Source organism: Xiphophorus hellerii, chromosome 18 (assembly GCF_003331165.1).
Source record: "Xiphophorus hellerii strain 12219 chromosome 18, Xiphophorus_hellerii-4.1, whole genome shotgun sequence".
NCBI classification, from domain to species: domain Eukaryota; kingdom Metazoa; phylum Chordata; class Actinopteri; order Cyprinodontiformes; family Poeciliidae; genus Xiphophorus; species Xiphophorus hellerii.
Window position 1 is genome coordinate 12,767,370 of NC_045689.1, and position 16,889 is coordinate 12,784,258.

Consider the following 16,889-nt stretch of genomic DNA (forward strand, 5'->3'; position numbering starts at 1 on the left):
ATAACAGTTATAAATAAACTGAGCTGGGAAGAGTGGCTAAAATTAAACTCAAGTATGAGCAGCACTACTTCAAAAATAACTCAAATAAAATGAAAGTATTTCACAAAAAGGCTATATTCTGAGAAACTGATCTTAATATCTGATTAAAAATTTAAAGGAGATGGAATCAGACAAGCAAAAAATGCAAAGTAATGTGCAAATTTGGTGTTTTAAAAACTAAAATTAAAACAATACAGATAAATAACATATTAACAAAATAACAAATTCAAGCAGAAGAAACATTTTTCCAAATCAAATTTTTTCAGCATAAAACCAGCAAAACTACTGCTTACAGTAGATAATGTGTATACAGTATATGCTAAAACAAGTTAACGTACTTCCAGTGGCAATATCTAGTTTTTATTGTAGCCTCTCTTTACCCCCAAATGGCACAGCAGACTAAATATCTGAACAAGGTACAAACAAAAAGTCTCACGTTAACATTTCATATTTTTGATTAAAATATGATTGAAGTTACTCACAGTGGGAAGAGCATAAACATGAATACGGGATAGAGTATCAAAATTGTACTCAAGTTAGAGTAATGGTACTTCATACTAATATTACTTTAGTAAAAGCAAAAGTACGATGCAGTAAAACTAAAAATGAATTTTTCCAAAAATGTACTAAAATAAATGTAACTCAGTAAATTACTACGCACATGTGTAAATAAATAAATAAATAAACTTCAGGTTTGAGGAATTTATCAAGACCACTTTAAAGGGTGTAAGAAAATCTACCTTCATGTTTATAAAATACAAAAAAGGATGCTTTATTCCCATAACAATTTTCTATACTTCCTATGTGACAAGTAAACGTTATTTTGCGTAATATTCTTTGATATAAATATGATTAAATTTTTTTTTAGCAGAATCTATTGTTATGTTATTCCAGTCATTGACACTGACATATGGAAATTCACAGACCTTCTTGGTGAAACCACAATATCCGAGTTTACATGAAGGCGTCACGTGGCTCAGCCAGTCGGAGCCACAGGAAACAAGAAAAGCGTCCATGGAGATGATGTTTACATCGTAACTGTTCGTCCAGTATTGCTTTCTGATAATACCACGGCTTTCACGAAGAGCTGGAAACTTCTCGGAACTGTTGAAAGTCCTGATGAAGAAGCGGTTCAGGTAAGGAAGGTGAACTGACCGCTACGAACCTGTTTTTCTTCAACTACTAAGCCTGCTGAGCTAACGTTAAGCTAACATCGAAGCTCTTCCAACACTCCAAATTCTACGCAATACAATATCTCATAAAATGTTTTCTTTCGAAGTTGCTGTTCTGTAGTTGCTAAAGCTGGCGGTTTGGACTCGGGTTGCCTATTTATATGGTGCTGGTTTTTCTATTTGCCGACATGTGAACTTATCTCATTCTGTAATCCTATTATTAGCGCAGCGGGGTGAGGGAGACTGCCTTAAAGATATTTTAGTGAGCGCGGTTCCATCTTCACCATGTTATTCTACGTTAGCATCAGATCTTTGCTCTGTGAACCAGCTTTCCTCTTCTCTCTGCAGTAACCATGACAGCGGCTGCTCTCATAGGAGACCAGCTGATCCTTGAGGAGGAGTACGATGAGAGCTACATCCCCTCTGAACAAGGTACACACTATAACCTGATTAAATTGACCGCGTTGGAGTGTTGGAAAACACAAGACTATAAAATCTGCAGCAGTTGTAATGTTTATTTGTTTGTTTAAGGATCCCCATTAGTTTCCACCGTAGTAGAGACTGTCTTCCTGTGGTCCACACCAAACGTTACTATAAAAATTATTTACAAACATTACAAAAAAGATAGAATAATAATCCTTGAGACACCAACAAAAATAAATTAAACTTAGAATTCAAATCGACTGCTTCAGTGACCTTACTCCTTCAGGACTCCATCATGTATAATTCATTCATCAAATCAGTGTATTATTTCATTGTATATCTAATGTTGTTTCTCTGGATCTCCGTCTGGTCAGTTTGGAAAATTGTCAAATTGCATGGACAGATATCACTAGAATCACTAGAATAATTTTTAAATTCACAATCCTAACAATTGAGCCAAGGAGAGTTGGGAAAAAGAATGAACTGAAAAAGGAAATAAAGTGTTGATAAATATTTGATTTATTATTATTTTATTTATATTATAAGTTATATTTCCTCTCCAACTGTCTAAAACTGATTTCCATCTGTGTACCCATTTTCCCCATAATCCATGATTCTTTTTTCCTTTCTTCCTATGTTTGTTTCTTCTTTTATCCTTCTATCATTCATCAACACCTTGCTTTTTTTTCTTCCTTCCTGATGAATGTTCAACATCTAATTGGATAAAATGTTCTCTTGATATGCTAGATATCAAGGATGACCAGATTTGTTCTCTCAGATTATCTCTGAAATCACATTTACAAAAACAAATTCATTATTAAAATGACTTGTTTGATAATTGTAGGTTTCTGAAGTTTACTTCTGCTTGATTCGTCATTCCCATGATTGATCTGGTGTTCGCAATGTGTGGATGCACATTCCTGTTCATCAAAACTCACTGTTTATCTTTTGACTATGATAGTTTATCTCGTTCAGTGATAATAAAGAAACATATAACGATGTTTATAGTCTTGTACCACAGAAATGTTTAAAAATTTGATAATCTCCTGTTCATTGTTCCCCATGTTCTTCTCACTCCCTGTGGTCAGAGTTCCATGAGTACGCGAGAGAGATTGGCATTGATCCCGACAATGAGCCTGAACTTCTGTGGCTGGCCAGAGAGGGCATAGTCGCCCCTCTGCCTCCTGAGTGGAAACCATGGTGAGTAAAGAAGAAAGATCTTCCCCATTAGGGGAAGTTCAACAGGAAGTTAGTACAGTAGTACGGGGTGTTTGTTTTTTTTTATTTGTTTGTTTGTTTATTCGGAATTGAATAAATGTTGTTAATGCGTGAAGAATAAGACAACCTTCAGTGTGTTAGTGATTGATTTATTCAACAGACTCGTGGTCCACAAAGAGATGATACACAACAACACGACATATAAAAAACAAGAAAAAATCAAATAAAATCTACATTACATTGGGTCTTTCATAGCTGAGCACACCTCTACTTTAAACCTCTCCACATTAATCAATACCATCCTGTTGTGTGTTCCTTAAGGGAACAAGTTGTGTTTGTTCACTAATTATCTAAGGGCATCAAAGTAAAGAGGGCAAAATTTAAATGCTCTCTAGACTTTACCTCATAGTTTTCCAGTACATTATGCTGGTTTACTACAACACATCCCTAGTTTAATTTGTTACTAATAGATTATGTGCTTCCAGCATTTTCAGCTCAAAGTGATTTTTCCTCTCCTCTTTCGTGGCAGCCAGGACGTGACGGGGGACATCTACTACTTCAACTTCTCTACGGGTCAGTCCACCTGGGACCACCCCTGTGATGAGCACTACCGGCGCCTGGTGGTGCAGGAGCGCAAGCGCACCCCGCTCACAGGCGCTGCTGGGGGGGGAGGAGCTAAGAAGGACAAGAAGAAGAAGAAGGAGAAGAAGGAAAAAAAAGAAAAGAGGAAGAAAGTGCCACTGAAGACTCCAGCAGTTAGTGACTCCACTGGATTTTATGTTGTGCATTTTTAACAATTAAAAGATTTATGTTTAGACATTTTTTAGGGTCTCGATAATAAGAGACTCACCATTCCTTTTCAACTAAATAAAACTTTAAAACATGAATCCTCTCATCTGATTTGATAAATCTTTGGGGGACAAGGTTTCATTTAAAACAGTGGGAAGCCTGTCGTTTCTTCACTGACTCTCCATCTTTTTCTGTAGGCAGTGAGTTCACCTGTAGGGCTGTTACCGTCCCCGCTGCGTACTCTGGCTCCTCTTAGAGGTTTAGACATCTTGGGGCAAGGCCCTCTTTCTGGGTCTGTCACATCTGCCAGGGGGTCCCTCGGCAGCTCAGGGGGGCTGGAACCTCTCAAGACGTCCCTTCCAGTAAAACCTTACCCAGAATACATCTCTGTATTTACGTGTTGACATTATGTTTGGTTTAATATAGTTTTTATGTTTTTTTTCTTCAGGGTCCTCGAAGCAGTGGGGCAGCGAGTGTTTTAGGCTCCAGGAAGGAGGAGAGAGTTTCACTGAGTTTGCACGGTTTACATTATGATGATGATAATGATAAAATTTCTGATAATGAGGTTGGTTTCATTTTTTTTCCCGATGCTTTCAGAAATTGTTTATTTTTTTCTCTATACAAACCAGACGTGGTCTTATTTCCAGCTGAGTCCCCGTGGATCAGACAGACTGCTGAAGAACCTTCATTTAGACCTGGATGCTCTTGGAGGAGGGCTGCAGTACGAGGTAGACAGCTTAAGCTTGAGTAACTCTTCAGCAAATGATGTAAAGCTTTTTAAAACTCTTTCCTGAAGTCCTCAAGCGCTTGGTTTCTGTGTGCTCATTTTGATCAGGAGAGCGAGACCAGCGGTGCGACTCCAGCTGAGGAGAGGACGGAGCCGGAGCTGCAGGATTTGGCTCTGTCTGGGGACCACAGCCCCGAACCACCGTCCCATCAGGTAAACACATCATCAAGCTTTCTGCTCCCTCCGGTTTGCTGTGAAGTGTTTTATTCATTCAGGTTGTTAGCTTAACTATGTTTAGTTGCTATTTATGCATTATAGTAATTATAATAAATGTTAACATTGAGGATTTTTTCTTGTTTGAAAATCCAAAATATTCTGACAGCACCTGAATGCTGTGCTTAGAAAACTTGTTTTTGATCATTTATCATGTTTTTTTCCCTCCATTTGTTTGAATCATGTGTCACTCCTTGTCTTTCGTCTCTATAACGTTAAAATCTCTCAACCTTTCCCGGACCCACACATGTTCCTGCAGCTGCTGTGCTGCTGGGATCTGTCCTACCAGCGCGGCTTTTACTGTGCCTTCCTCTTTGTCCTCCTGTCCTCCTACTGCCATTGTTACTGCTTTGCTGTCTGAGCCGAAGCAACCCTGGCTTGTTTGTTTTATCACCATGTATCAGAGTCATTTGTGAATATACGTTTGGCTATAATGAGCCCTATTTCCACCAATGCCATCTATATTAGAGGTGCACAATATAAGAAAACCTGATGCAACTTGGATTGATTTTATTTTATTGGCTATAATAAAGGTTTGGAAGCGAGATTGTAATGTATAAAAGCTGGCCAATGCACATTAAGCTCTTTGTGCCTCACTGAAGTAGAACTGGCAATCATAGTACACCACCAACAAGGATCATGAGTTTTGTTTACTGTTTTCTCGAAGACTCAGAATAAACATTTAAATTGAATTAAGTTGAATTCTATTCTATTCTATTCTATTCTATTCTAAAAAGGCTGTGATCAGGACATCTCTGCAACCAACATAATGAATTAGGGAGAGGTTGTGAGCAGCAGTTACACGAGGGTGATTAACAGAGCTAAAACCCACTTTTTGATTGGTTGTTTCTGACTGAGCATGTATTTCTGCAGCTTGCAGTAGGACCACTGACAGAAGGCAGAGGAGCTTGATTTTTTTCACATCATTCTGATTGTCCTGACAGAATAATATGTCTCATATTATTCTGTCAGATATTATTATGTCTCAATATGAGACAGAATAATATGTCACATATTATTCTGTCAGGACACAGTGGCAGTTTTAATAAATATGTAAAAACATATATTCTTTATAAAAGTTACATACAACAGTTTTAATAAAGTCAGATTAGGATTACTGTCCCTTCATTTCATCCGAACCGCTGTCTGAAGAAATCCCCCGCAGGCTCAATTCAGTCCTGAAATGAAAAGTTCATTCTTGTAAATGACTTACTCTGACCTTTCTTGTTTATGTGAAAAATATGTACAGCCTCAGTTAAGCCCAAAAATATTAATTCCTCCTGAAGATTTAAATTTTAAGTTATCATTTAATTTGCTCAGCATCTTTCTTCTGACTGAGTCTTAATCTAACCAAATATATGTTGTGGAATATGGAAAAAGCTCAGTTTGATTTGTTTGGCTCTAACAGTTTAAGTTTTAGATTTGAAAGAGGGTCTACTTTATTTTTTACCATGCTTTCTTTAGTTACATCAGTGTCCATGGGAATTTCTTCATGTTGAAATTGTGTCCATCAGTTTTGCATGCTGTTGTTTAAGGAACATCACAACCTGTGGGGGTCACAATCTTTTTGTCTGCCTGATTCCCTCTCCTGCCCCCGTGTCTGCCCCTTTGTGTCTCTGCATGCCTTCCTTTATGTTTTGGGATGGATGGACTGGTCTTCTTCTGCCCCTCCAACAAGGACTCTTTAAAGGGCCGCCACATCCAGCTCTCTGCCAAGACGGGCAGCAGGAGCCGAGCCAGTGAAGAGGGAACTGAACACTTAGCTGAGTGGTCAGAACAGGAGGTGGAGGAAGGGGAAGATGTCCAGAAAGTGGATGGAGATGATGGAAAAGAAGGAATAGTGAAGAAGGCAGAGGAAGACAAGGCAAGGAATGAGAATAACGAGGGAACAAAGAGAGAGAAGCAAGATAATCTAAGCCAAGAAAAGGAAAGGGAAGAAGTAGAAGAGCTTCATAGTGGAAGTAAAGAGAGAGAACGCGAGGAGTTGGAGGAGGGAGTCTGTGTGGGCAAAGATGAAGCAAAGCAAGTTTCAGAGAGCATGGGTCGCAGCAGTGGACAGGATGAAAAGAAGAGTAATGAGGCATTAGAAGGAGATGTTGAGACCCAGAATGGCGAAGGCAGGAACAGAGAGGAGAAAACTGAAAGCAATAAGAGTGAGAAGAATGTAGAGGAGGAAAATAGAGGAGAGAAAGAAGCAGAACAGCCTGAAAGTGCAGATGAAATTGTTGAAGAATGCTTCGGTGCTTTGGATGGGAATGGTAGTGGAAGCGAGAAGCTGAGGAAATCAGATGGAAATAGAGGTGAGATTGAGAGAAACATTGATGATGATGATGATGATGATGATGATGATGATGATGATGATGATGATGATGATGAATCCCAGAGTGAGTGTGAGAAGGAAGAAGAGAAGAATCACAAAAGAGGGCAGGAAGGGGATGAAGACGAGGAGGAGGATGAGGGTGAGAGTGACGGAGCTCTGGGGGGTTGCTCCATAAGCCACAGAAAACTGACAGAGACCCCGGAGGAGGAGTTAGAAATGTTTGTACAGAGCGAAGGAGAGGGAACCTCGAAGGAAGGAGTGGAGATAGAAGACGAGTCAGAGGGCCGAGCTCCAGCAAGAGCATCTGAAAGTGAGGAAGAAGTGGTTGAGGTGTTTAGAGCAGGCCCGTCTCCAGCCCAGCCGGCCGGGCGAGGACAGAAGATTCCCTCCTCCCTTCCTGCAGAGGTAGGGTTCGGTGTCGCCTCTGTCCTCCTCCAGGCTCCCAGCACTGCAAGCATGTAGCTCCCCAAGTCCAACTCCAGCACCTTAGGGGCTGAGTTGTGTTGCTGTGATTCTCTGTCTGGGTGTCATCGTGCATGCAAGGAGATTAACCTCATCAAAGGATAATCTGCTTGTGTCCTTGAAGATTGGATTAGAAAGTTTTGGTTCCTGAACCCCATTGGTGATACAGACTGCTTTTGTGAGCTGTTCAGTCAGAAATTGGACCTCCATTTCCTGCCACCACCTCCCATTTTAAAGCTTTCACTTTGCTGTTAGAAATCTTCAGAGTGCTTGCTTGCATCTTTGTCCTGCATTAGTCTTGGTTCGGTGTTTGTCTGCGTGCTTCTGTTCATGCATGCTCAGAGCCGTTGCTCTTCCACTGAGCGTGTTTGTGTTGTTGCAGGAGTCTGAGGCCAATAAGAACATGGCAGAGGTTTTTTCTTCCTTGGACCTGAAGGTAATCTGATCGCCTTCTGTAAAACTCATCACACATAAACCCAGCTGTTTGATTTCTGAAAGTCTCGGAAATGTTCTGGATTTTTTTTTTTCTTCTGTCTTTTAGCTGTCACAGAAGGTTCTAGACGTCAAAGATTTGTCTGGCACAATCGGTCTGCTGGAGAAAGATGAGAGGGAGGAAACGGGAGATGTAGAGGGGAAAGAGAGCGGAGGAAAGACAAAGACTGAGGCCACCAAGAGGTTATTTGTGAATGAAGTTTGAATATTAATGCTGATCTTAGTGAGAAGTCGCTACAAAGGTTTTTAATCTCATGCTCCCAGTATTCATGGTACAAATGATCATCACCCTCCTTATACAGAGAAGGTTGCCCCTCCTCTGCTAAAATACTTCTTAACAATTAGGCCATGACCTTAATTACACCTTCATGGGTCTGCTGTGATCCCTGACATCATGCTGTTGATATCCGTTTTCTTAAGATCATTGGTTCTGTTGGTTATTAGGTGTAGGGTGTATAAAGAGAGTAGTTTTTTTTCTTTTACATCCAGGTTAACCGCAGATTGTTAGTTGGAATAAAGTGAGAAGGAGAAGTTGATCCCAGGATTTATCTTGCAGTGAAAAATGTTTCCAATTGGGGTGTACTCAATCAGCAAAAATAAAGCATTATTAACATCAATGCCTGTTTTCCAAGCAAAACATTTAACATTTGCCTCATAGGCTATGTTCACACAGCAGGCAGATTTCACCCAAATCCGCTTTTCACTGCTGGCTCAGGCTTCTGATTACAATCTTTTTACCAAAAACAAAGTCCAATTTGTGCCACTGCCATGTGTGGTACTAATTCTGAGACATGATGGATTGTTTGTAAAGCGTCTGCCGTCTGAACAATCGCACGATCAGGGAACCAGAGTGAACATTTTTCATCCATGTTACCAGTCTCCCTTGGTCAACTTATTCAGGCTTCCTGAATGCCACAGCCTGGAAATGTCCCACAATAGTTGTGGTTGTGGAGAATCAGTCGTCATTGCTTACTAGAACAGTGTTGTCAGACAGACTTTAAAATCTTGGTACAGGTTTCTATGATCACATTGATTAAAAAATACCGCAGTATTCTTGCGTCTTAGCGCTTACACAAATTATTGCACTGAGATCATTTTCACTCTTAGCTGTTGATGGTCATAATGTTTTGGCTGGTGAGTGCATTCTTATTATGGCAAACCTTTTTTAAATATTAAGATACAAACTAGGAGTGAGCATTTATAGTATCGTTTATTATTTAGCATAAAAAATGTATCATAAGAATTTAAATTCTTATAATATGATATGATAAATTTCAGGCAACGATGTTTTAAAAAACTGAACATATTATCAAAAAATTTTAATTTGTACTATTTTCTCGCCTGTTCCACAAATATCAGCGAATTTGAAACTAAAATATGATTAAATGCAACTTCTTTAACTAAGTGGCGTCCTTTTAGAAACCTATTTCAAATGGGAATGCTTCTCAGCAGTATTTGTTTGAGGTGCTAAAAAAGTAGTAATATATTTTTTTAACCATAATTTTTATTATGATGAAATTCTAAGCCCATATCACCCACCCCAACAAAATACCAACAAAAGAAGCTGCCATTTTTGTAAAGTGAGCATAACTTTTGTTGCATCATACTTGAAAGACAAACTGTAGAATGACCGTAACTCCGTCCTCTCCTGATGTCTCTTTAGTCCGGCGCTGTCTGAAGACAAAGTTGAGCCAACAGCTCATAAAGTTGATCGGCTTGTCCTCCACCAGTCCAGCCATTCGCTATCCAGCTCCTCCGACCTTGAACTAAAATCCCCCAAACATCCCAAAACACAAAACCTCGCTGTGACTTTGGGGCTGCAGAGACCCGAAACCTCTAGAGGTCGGCCTGGCAGGACGGTAGACGCCCCGGTTGAAAATACGGAACCGTCCTCAAAAAAACAGGAAAGTTCTCTGGAAGAAGAGCCAAACTGGAAAGCACGGACGGAGAGAGGAAGAGAGGAAGAGGGGGAGAAGATGAAGACAGAGAGAGAGGAGAGGAGCATGAGGCTGAAGAGGGAGGAGATGGAGAGGGAACAGGAGAGGCTGAGAAGAGAGTTTGAACAAGGGCTGGAGGAGGAGAGGGAGCGTTTGTTGAAGGAAAAGGAGGCAAGGATGCGTCTCCTTCAGGAGGAACTGAGGAGGGAGGAGGAGGAGGAGGAAGGAAAACTGAGAGAGGAAAGCGAGAATAAACTGAGGTAGGTGTTTGTTGAATTTACCTAACAGTTTAATCACAAACTTACTTGAACTTTAAAACCTGTGTTGCTCTGCTTTTCTTTTTGTCTGTGTATTTCCAGGGAGCTGCGGCAGAATCTTCTGTCTGAGAGGAGAAAAGAGGAGGACAAGCTGAAGGAGGAGGCTGATAAAACTCTGGAGGAGCTACGAGAGTCTGTCAGGGAGGAGAGGGAGTGGCAGCAGCAGAAACTCAGGTCAGACATACATGAAGGAAATACGGAGCACTGAGGACTTCCTCACTGAATGCCATATTACAAGCAAAAAGCTTAGAATAGAATAGAAATAGCCTTTATTGTCCCACTGCAGGGAAATTCAGGTGTAAAAGCAGCATAGGTTCACACAAGTGGTTCCAAAAGTGATAATAATATAAAAAGATAAGATGAACAATAATTAAAATAATAGTAATAATATACATATGTACAATTTTATGTTACATAATGTGTTTTAGTGGAAATGATAAAGGTATAATTGTTACCTTTTAAAAAGAAAAAAATTCTCCAGAAAAACATGAAATGTTTGGTGCACAACTACAAAACCTTAGGGTTTTTGAGCATCTTTAACTCCACCGTCAACATTAAGACTAATTTCATATTTTCAGGGAAGAGAGTGAGGCGATTTTAAAGGAGACGCACGTCGCCCTCGAGGAGGAGCGAGCGGCGACACGCGACAGGCTGGAGGCGCAGAAGAAGCAGGACGTGGAGCGACTCAAGGCGGACTCAGAGGAGAAGCTGGAGGCCATGAAGAAGAGGCTGGAGCGGGAGAGAGAGGAGAAAATGAATACACTGAAAGAGGAGGTGACCGAGCATGGAGAGCAGTTTAGATAAGCTGTATTTGAAACTAGCATTACCGCACTACTAACAGATTTACTCACCATACAACTGCATGCGACAGTTTTAATGATCAAATGTCAAAAAATCTTCTTTTTTTTTATAAATCCACCGCAAAATTTCCATTTGGTCTGTTTTGGTGGATTTTTCTAGCAAAATAAAGAAAGATCAGTTTGTGTTTAAAACTTTTTGTCTGTACAAAGGTCAACAGTTCTGAGAGAAGGAGGGAGCTGATAGTAAGTCCCCGACCTGAACAGCAGCTGGCAGAGTACCACAGAGAGGTTAGGGAACACACACACACACACACACACACCCACCCACACACACACACACACACACACCTAATGTCATCAGCATAATCTAAGTAAGCTTTGTGCTGTTTGTGATCGTTTGTGCACCTGGCCCAGCTGAGCGATGTGCTGCAGGAAGTGCGGGACGAGGTGCAGCGCGAACATGAGAGGAAGCTGGAGCAGCTGAAGGACGACCACCGGAGAGAGATGAACGGCATCAGAGAGAAATATCTGGATGAGGTCAGACTTCGGAACAACTTCTGATTTAAAACAGAGGCAAATTCTGACATATAACTAAGAAATGTTTGCAAATATCCTGGAGAAAAATAAAATCCTCATGTTTGCTTCCAGATGATTCTTGATGGTACGTCTACATGCTTGTGTTGTAGGAGACCGCTCAGAGGGAGCGCTTGTTGCATACGCTACAGGAGGACAGGGCGCGCCTTCAGGCGTCACACGACCTCCAGCTGGACAGACTCCGCCTGCAGCTCGATGGACAGATACAGAAGACGCAGCTGGCTCATTCCCGCAAGGTTAGTCGAGATGCAGGCACAGGTTTCTGCCGGGATTTATCATGCTGTTCAAACGATTTCCAAACAATTCAATCATCTTATTTTCTCCTGCAGGAATCAGAGCTGAGGGATCTAGCTGATAAATTGGAGCTGAGAGAGAAAGAGCTGCAGAGCCTGGAAGTCTTGCTGCAGACTAAGGTTTTCCTCTAGTAAAACGCAGAGCTCTGCAGACACATTCAGGCCTGTTGATCTCTCCCAAAACATGCTGTGTTACTTTACAGCCACTAATGTCTTTGTGTTTTCTGTGATTTTATGTGATAAACATTGCAAAAATACAAAATCTTGCTTATTTAAATTAACTTTTCAGGATGATATAGGAGCTTGTTTTCAGTCAGTAATTCTTCTGTATTTAATTTTTGGGAAAAATCTGTTATAAAGGCAAAAATCTGCCAGTGGAGCTAGTATTTTATAAAATCAATATTCATAAATTATTTACTTAAACTCCCATTTCTTGCTGAAAAGTTACTTGTTAGTTTTGTCTCATTTTAGTGTGCTAAGATATTTGCACTAGAAACTTAACAAAAAATACTTTTGTAAGATTTTGAATTTTTCAGTGAACTAACAAAAACAGTGGATAATTGTAATATGGACAGAATATAAGACATAGCTTTCAAAAGGCTACAGATCCCCAGTTGGATTCAGATCTGGACTTTGACTAGACCATTTTAACACATGGTCTGTAAGACAACACAATTGGTTGCTTTTGTGGATAAAAATAAGCAGTCATCCTCTGAAGTTTGTTAGACTTGAAGTAAAAACCTGAAGTTGGTGGTTGTGATGACACAAAATGTTTAAAAGTTACAGGGTATGAATACTTTTGCAAAGCACTGTGTGTTCTCTTAACACAAATCCTAAATCCTAGCTACATGAGCTGATCATATCCTCCTCCTGTCAGGCTGCAGATCTTAATCGGAGGAGGAAGAAACTCGGCGAAGACGAGGAAGACTTAGACAGGCAGTTAGAGGTGCGAGTTTTTCTCACTAATTTCTTTCGCTTTTTGTGCCGTCCACCGACTTTGCATTCGCGCATGTCTTTCCAGGCTTTCCCTCGGCTGGTCCGGGAAAGAGACCAGCTGAGTGAGGAGCTGCAGAGGCTGAGGGAGGAGGTGGCACAAGCCCGAGAGCTCTCACACAGAGCCAGGGAGGAGAGGGATGAGGCCAAGGACCAGAGGGACAGGATGAGAGAAGAGCGGGACAAAGCCAGGGAGGAGAACAGGGTGGCCCGGGAGGACAGGGAGCAGCTGGAGCGCAAGGTTGTGCTGCTGCAGGAGAGATGTGACCATCTCACCTGCAGAGTCAGGTACGGTACAGATCAGGGTGTCAAACCCATTTCCATTTCAGGGCACATGAAAATGATGAATGTCCTCAAAGAGCCGTTTATGGCAGAATGTATTGATACACACGTTTTCACATCGGCGTTATTTGATACTATACAAATAAAAACTGATTTGATTTGACTGATAAAATAACATTTAAGCACATATCAGTTATCTTCAAGTTCTACTTATGCGCCCCTCTAGAGTCTTGAATGACACATAAATAGCTTTGGTGGGCCGGATTTGGTCCGCGGGCCTTGAGTTTGAGACACGTGTTGGTGCAAAACTACAACTGCTGGTTTATACGAAAGAAATTCAAAAAAATTAAAAAAACAACATCTAAAAAGTAACTCCTTAAAACAAAATCTCAACATTAAAAATGCTTTATTTTTCAGAGAGCTGGAACAAACTCAAGATAGAAGCACTTTGCCCCAATCAGAGCAGAACAGGAAGAAAGAAGAGAAAGCAACAGCGCCCTCTGATGACAGGATAGACTCATCGCTCCAGGTGGAGGAGTTGGACTCGCCTCTCTCCCCCGTAGCCGACAGCCAGTGCAGCATCAACGAGTAAGGAGGAACGAAACTCAGAGCATCAAACTGATGATTTGCTGAAAGCGTAAAACAACCGTGATCAAATTGTTCCCAGGCTGCGTCAGTACGTCTCCTCACACGGCGCCTCAATCCAGAAGACCAAGCAGTTCCTGGAGCGGGAGAGCAGCCGACTGATGGAGAGGCAGGCAGCTCTGCGGGCAGCCCAGACGAGCAGCAGCCAGGACCCCGGCTTTAGAGAACCCATTGAGGAGAGGATGAGGCGCATCCAGCAGGTGCAGGCTGGAGTGCAACCCTCCCACTCCTCTTGTAAACACCTCAAACAACGGGCTGATTTTTGAGAAATGCGCCACTGAATACCGACTGGTGTCTCTGGTTCTGTCAGGAGGCCAGAGATGTGGCGGAGCTTCAGCAGACGGTTCAGAGAGGAAACTCCCTCCTGCGGAGGAAAGAGGAGCAGCTGCAGCAGCTGCAGCAGCTGGAGAGCTCCATGGTTGACGAGGTCAGGAAAAAAAAAAAAAAACACAAAACAAATCTCCTCCTTTGCTTATTATATACATAATTCTTCTTAGCTGATTCAATGAAAGATTGAAAATGAAACATTTGGGACATAAATCTCTGTTTTTAATCTGGAAAATCTTGCACATTTTGTCATCTAGTAGCATTAGTGTGTGTCCAATTACATATTCAACAGCAGCCGTGTTTGTTGCCGTGTTCCTTCAGGCCATGTTTGAGGATTCATCTCAGCTTCCTGACAAGAAGGTGATGTTTGACGTGACCGGGTCAGACATCAGCAGCGCCGTGGAGCCACAGGATGGGACAGGTAACACACACATCGCAACACTTCACAATGACAACGCACTTCAGAATAGTTTACATCATGAAAACATAAAAACCTTATAAACACATCATACAGTCAACAATTGTGACCGTATGACCGTCGTTAAAATCATCAATGCACCTCAGGAAGGAGCGAGGCTTTGTTCTCCAGTTCAAAATCCATTAATCAATTGATCGCATAATAAAACCAGTGATGAAAAGGATGAGTGATGTCATATGAAATACTGCAGTTCTGAACTTCCAAAATTCATATTTTTTCCCTCCGTTACTCTCATTGTCTGCCTTGATTGACGGTCTTACTGCAGCATGAGCGAGACAACTTGAATTAAATCCACATGTTTCGTGTGTATGCAACTGATCCAGGCGGACAGCACATATGTATAAATATACCCATATATTAATTAGTATAATGAATATTTCCAGTAAATACAGTCGGTCTTGGTGAATTATTTTGAAAATATGGAGGCTGTGCTCGTATAACTTCCTGTTGAAGTGGTGCGATATTTGAATATCGATGTGTCCAGGACGGATCTCTGGTTTGTTCACCTCCAGGGGTGGAGCGTTAATTTGCTCTTTTCTTTATGCTTTAATATGAATCGTGAATTCTAGTAGTTTGTTTTCATGAGTTCAGTTCAGAGCGGAGGTCACCTCCGGTCGATTTAAAAGACAAACGGATTTGATTTATATATAGAAATGTATCATTTATAATTAAAACAGATTCAAATTCAGTCACTGGTGCAAAGTTTTCTGTCTAAGGAAACCCAAAAGTTTGCAACAGCCAACAGCGCTGCTGGAATAAAAAGATGTCTGAGCTAGAAAAAAACAATAACAATCAGCTTATTGTTTTATTTCTGTCCTGTGTGTTACCATGCTAATAGAGCTTCTGCTTCATCCCTTCATCTCTCCTCCCCTCATCAGGAGATCAACCCACCGTGCCAGCCAAAGTCCAGGAGTTAGCCGAGTCGCTGCAGCACATCTCAACCCAGCTGGACAGCGTTCTGACCGCTCTGGGCTCGTTGACCCAGAGGGAGAGCAGCCCACTCTACCCCTCCTTCTCCATGCCGCTGCCTCAGCGGTTTGGGACAGAGGCGTGGGGGCCCTCTCCCGCCTCAGCTCCAGTCTTCCCACAAGGGCCTGGCCTGGCCCCCAGCTCTCTAGCGCCGCCTCTATCCGAGAGGCTGTGGAGCGGCTCTGCAGCGCCCCCTCTGTTCAGCACCCCCATCAGCAGCGGGCTGATTGCCCCAGGAGACTTCATGAACAGCAGGTGGAGCCAGATATTCCCTGGTAGGTCAAAGGTCAAATTAAAAGCTGGACATCTGGGCTCGGTTCGTCCCTCCTGCTGGTTCTGAGCAGTTCTTCTGTTCTGCAGGAGCAGCTGCTGACCCGGTCCCCTCCAGCACTGTGAAAACCGTCCCGTCTTATCCATCATACACTCCCGTCAGGTAGAGAGGCCTTTTGCTTTTGGTCAAACGGTTGATTATTACTGCCTGACAGTGAGCTAAAGTGTGTGTTTCCATGTGTGTTAGTCAGCACAGCCGCAGCCATCAGGTGATGCAGAAATCAGTGGAGCTGGATGGTCAGAGGCTGCAGGGGCTGATTGACAGTAACAAGAAGTGGCTGAACATGCGGAGGAAAGACCCCAGCATGTATCCTTCCTGCAGAAAACTGAGACACAAACACTTCGCTTTTTAGTGGTCGAATATCTTTACCTGAAATCAATTTTTAAAGAGAAACAGATCAAAGAGCTTTTAACATTTTCAGATTCCCATTAAGTAAGAAAAACGTGTTATCATCTTCACCTGTTGTCTTTAACTCCGCCCTCCAGACCTCTGTTCACTCGCTATCGAGCTGCTTCCTCTAACAGACTGGTCCAGCTGGGCCTGGACGACAACAACCAGATCAGAGTCTATCACTACTGAGGTGGTAACCAGCAGTTCTCTGGACTTTGGGTCATTAATGACATTGTGACAGGTCAGCAAGTGATGTTTACAAGGACTTTTAAGCTTTCAGCATAAAGATCTTCAGGGATGCAACTCCTTCTCCGGATGGTGAAAACTCAGGCCGGTTTACTAAGTCAGGTCCAGACATGATTTCTTCTAAAACCATGTGCAGGTTACACCTGTCTTTATACCACTGGTTTTTGTAAAGCACTTATATAAAAATTTTAAGCTACATTTACTATCGCTCTTCAGTGTTTCCAGACCAGTAACTGCTGCAAACCCATATTTTGTGCACGTCTTGTTTTGTATTGCATTTTTTAATAATGTAATTTTTATACATTTTCTGTTTGCCCACGCCTATAAAAATGATTCATACTCCTTGAACGTCTTCACATTACAACTAAAAAC

General features: G+C 41.7%; 1 protein-coding gene across 2 annotated transcripts; it reads left to right on the forward strand.

Moving 5' to 3' along the window:
- The first annotated feature begins 972 nt into the window (after window positions 1–972).
- Window positions 973–16,865, forward strand: cep164 (centrosomal protein 164). Of its 2 annotated transcripts, none has more exons than XM_032590788.1 (28): window positions 973–1,175; window positions 1,560–1,643; window positions 2,723–2,834; window positions 3,382–3,607; window positions 3,839–4,003; window positions 4,090–4,206; window positions 4,289–4,369; window positions 4,477–4,581; window positions 6,320–7,366; window positions 7,806–7,859; window positions 7,965–8,098; window positions 9,579–10,112; window positions 10,212–10,343; window positions 10,748–10,943; window positions 11,180–11,257; window positions 11,384–11,506; window positions 11,656–11,799; window positions 11,893–11,976; window positions 12,734–12,802; window positions 12,878–13,137; window positions 13,549–13,719; window positions 13,799–13,976; window positions 14,087–14,203; window positions 14,425–14,524; window positions 15,460–15,825; window positions 15,911–15,983; window positions 16,068–16,187; window positions 16,367–16,865. In XM_032590788.1, exons 2-28 carry the CDS (start codon window positions 1,565–1,567, stop codon window positions 16,458–16,460), a joined length of 4,959 nt encoding a protein of 1,652 aa, XP_032446679.1. In that variant the 5' UTR covers window positions 973–1,175; window positions 1,560–1,564; the 3' UTR covers window positions 16,461–16,865. The 2 variants fall into 2 exon arrangements, with proteins under 2 accessions (XP_032446679.1, XP_032446680.1); XM_032590789.1 differs by having other exon boundaries at window positions 1,001–1,184.
- Window positions 16,866–16,889: the final 24 nt, after the last annotated feature.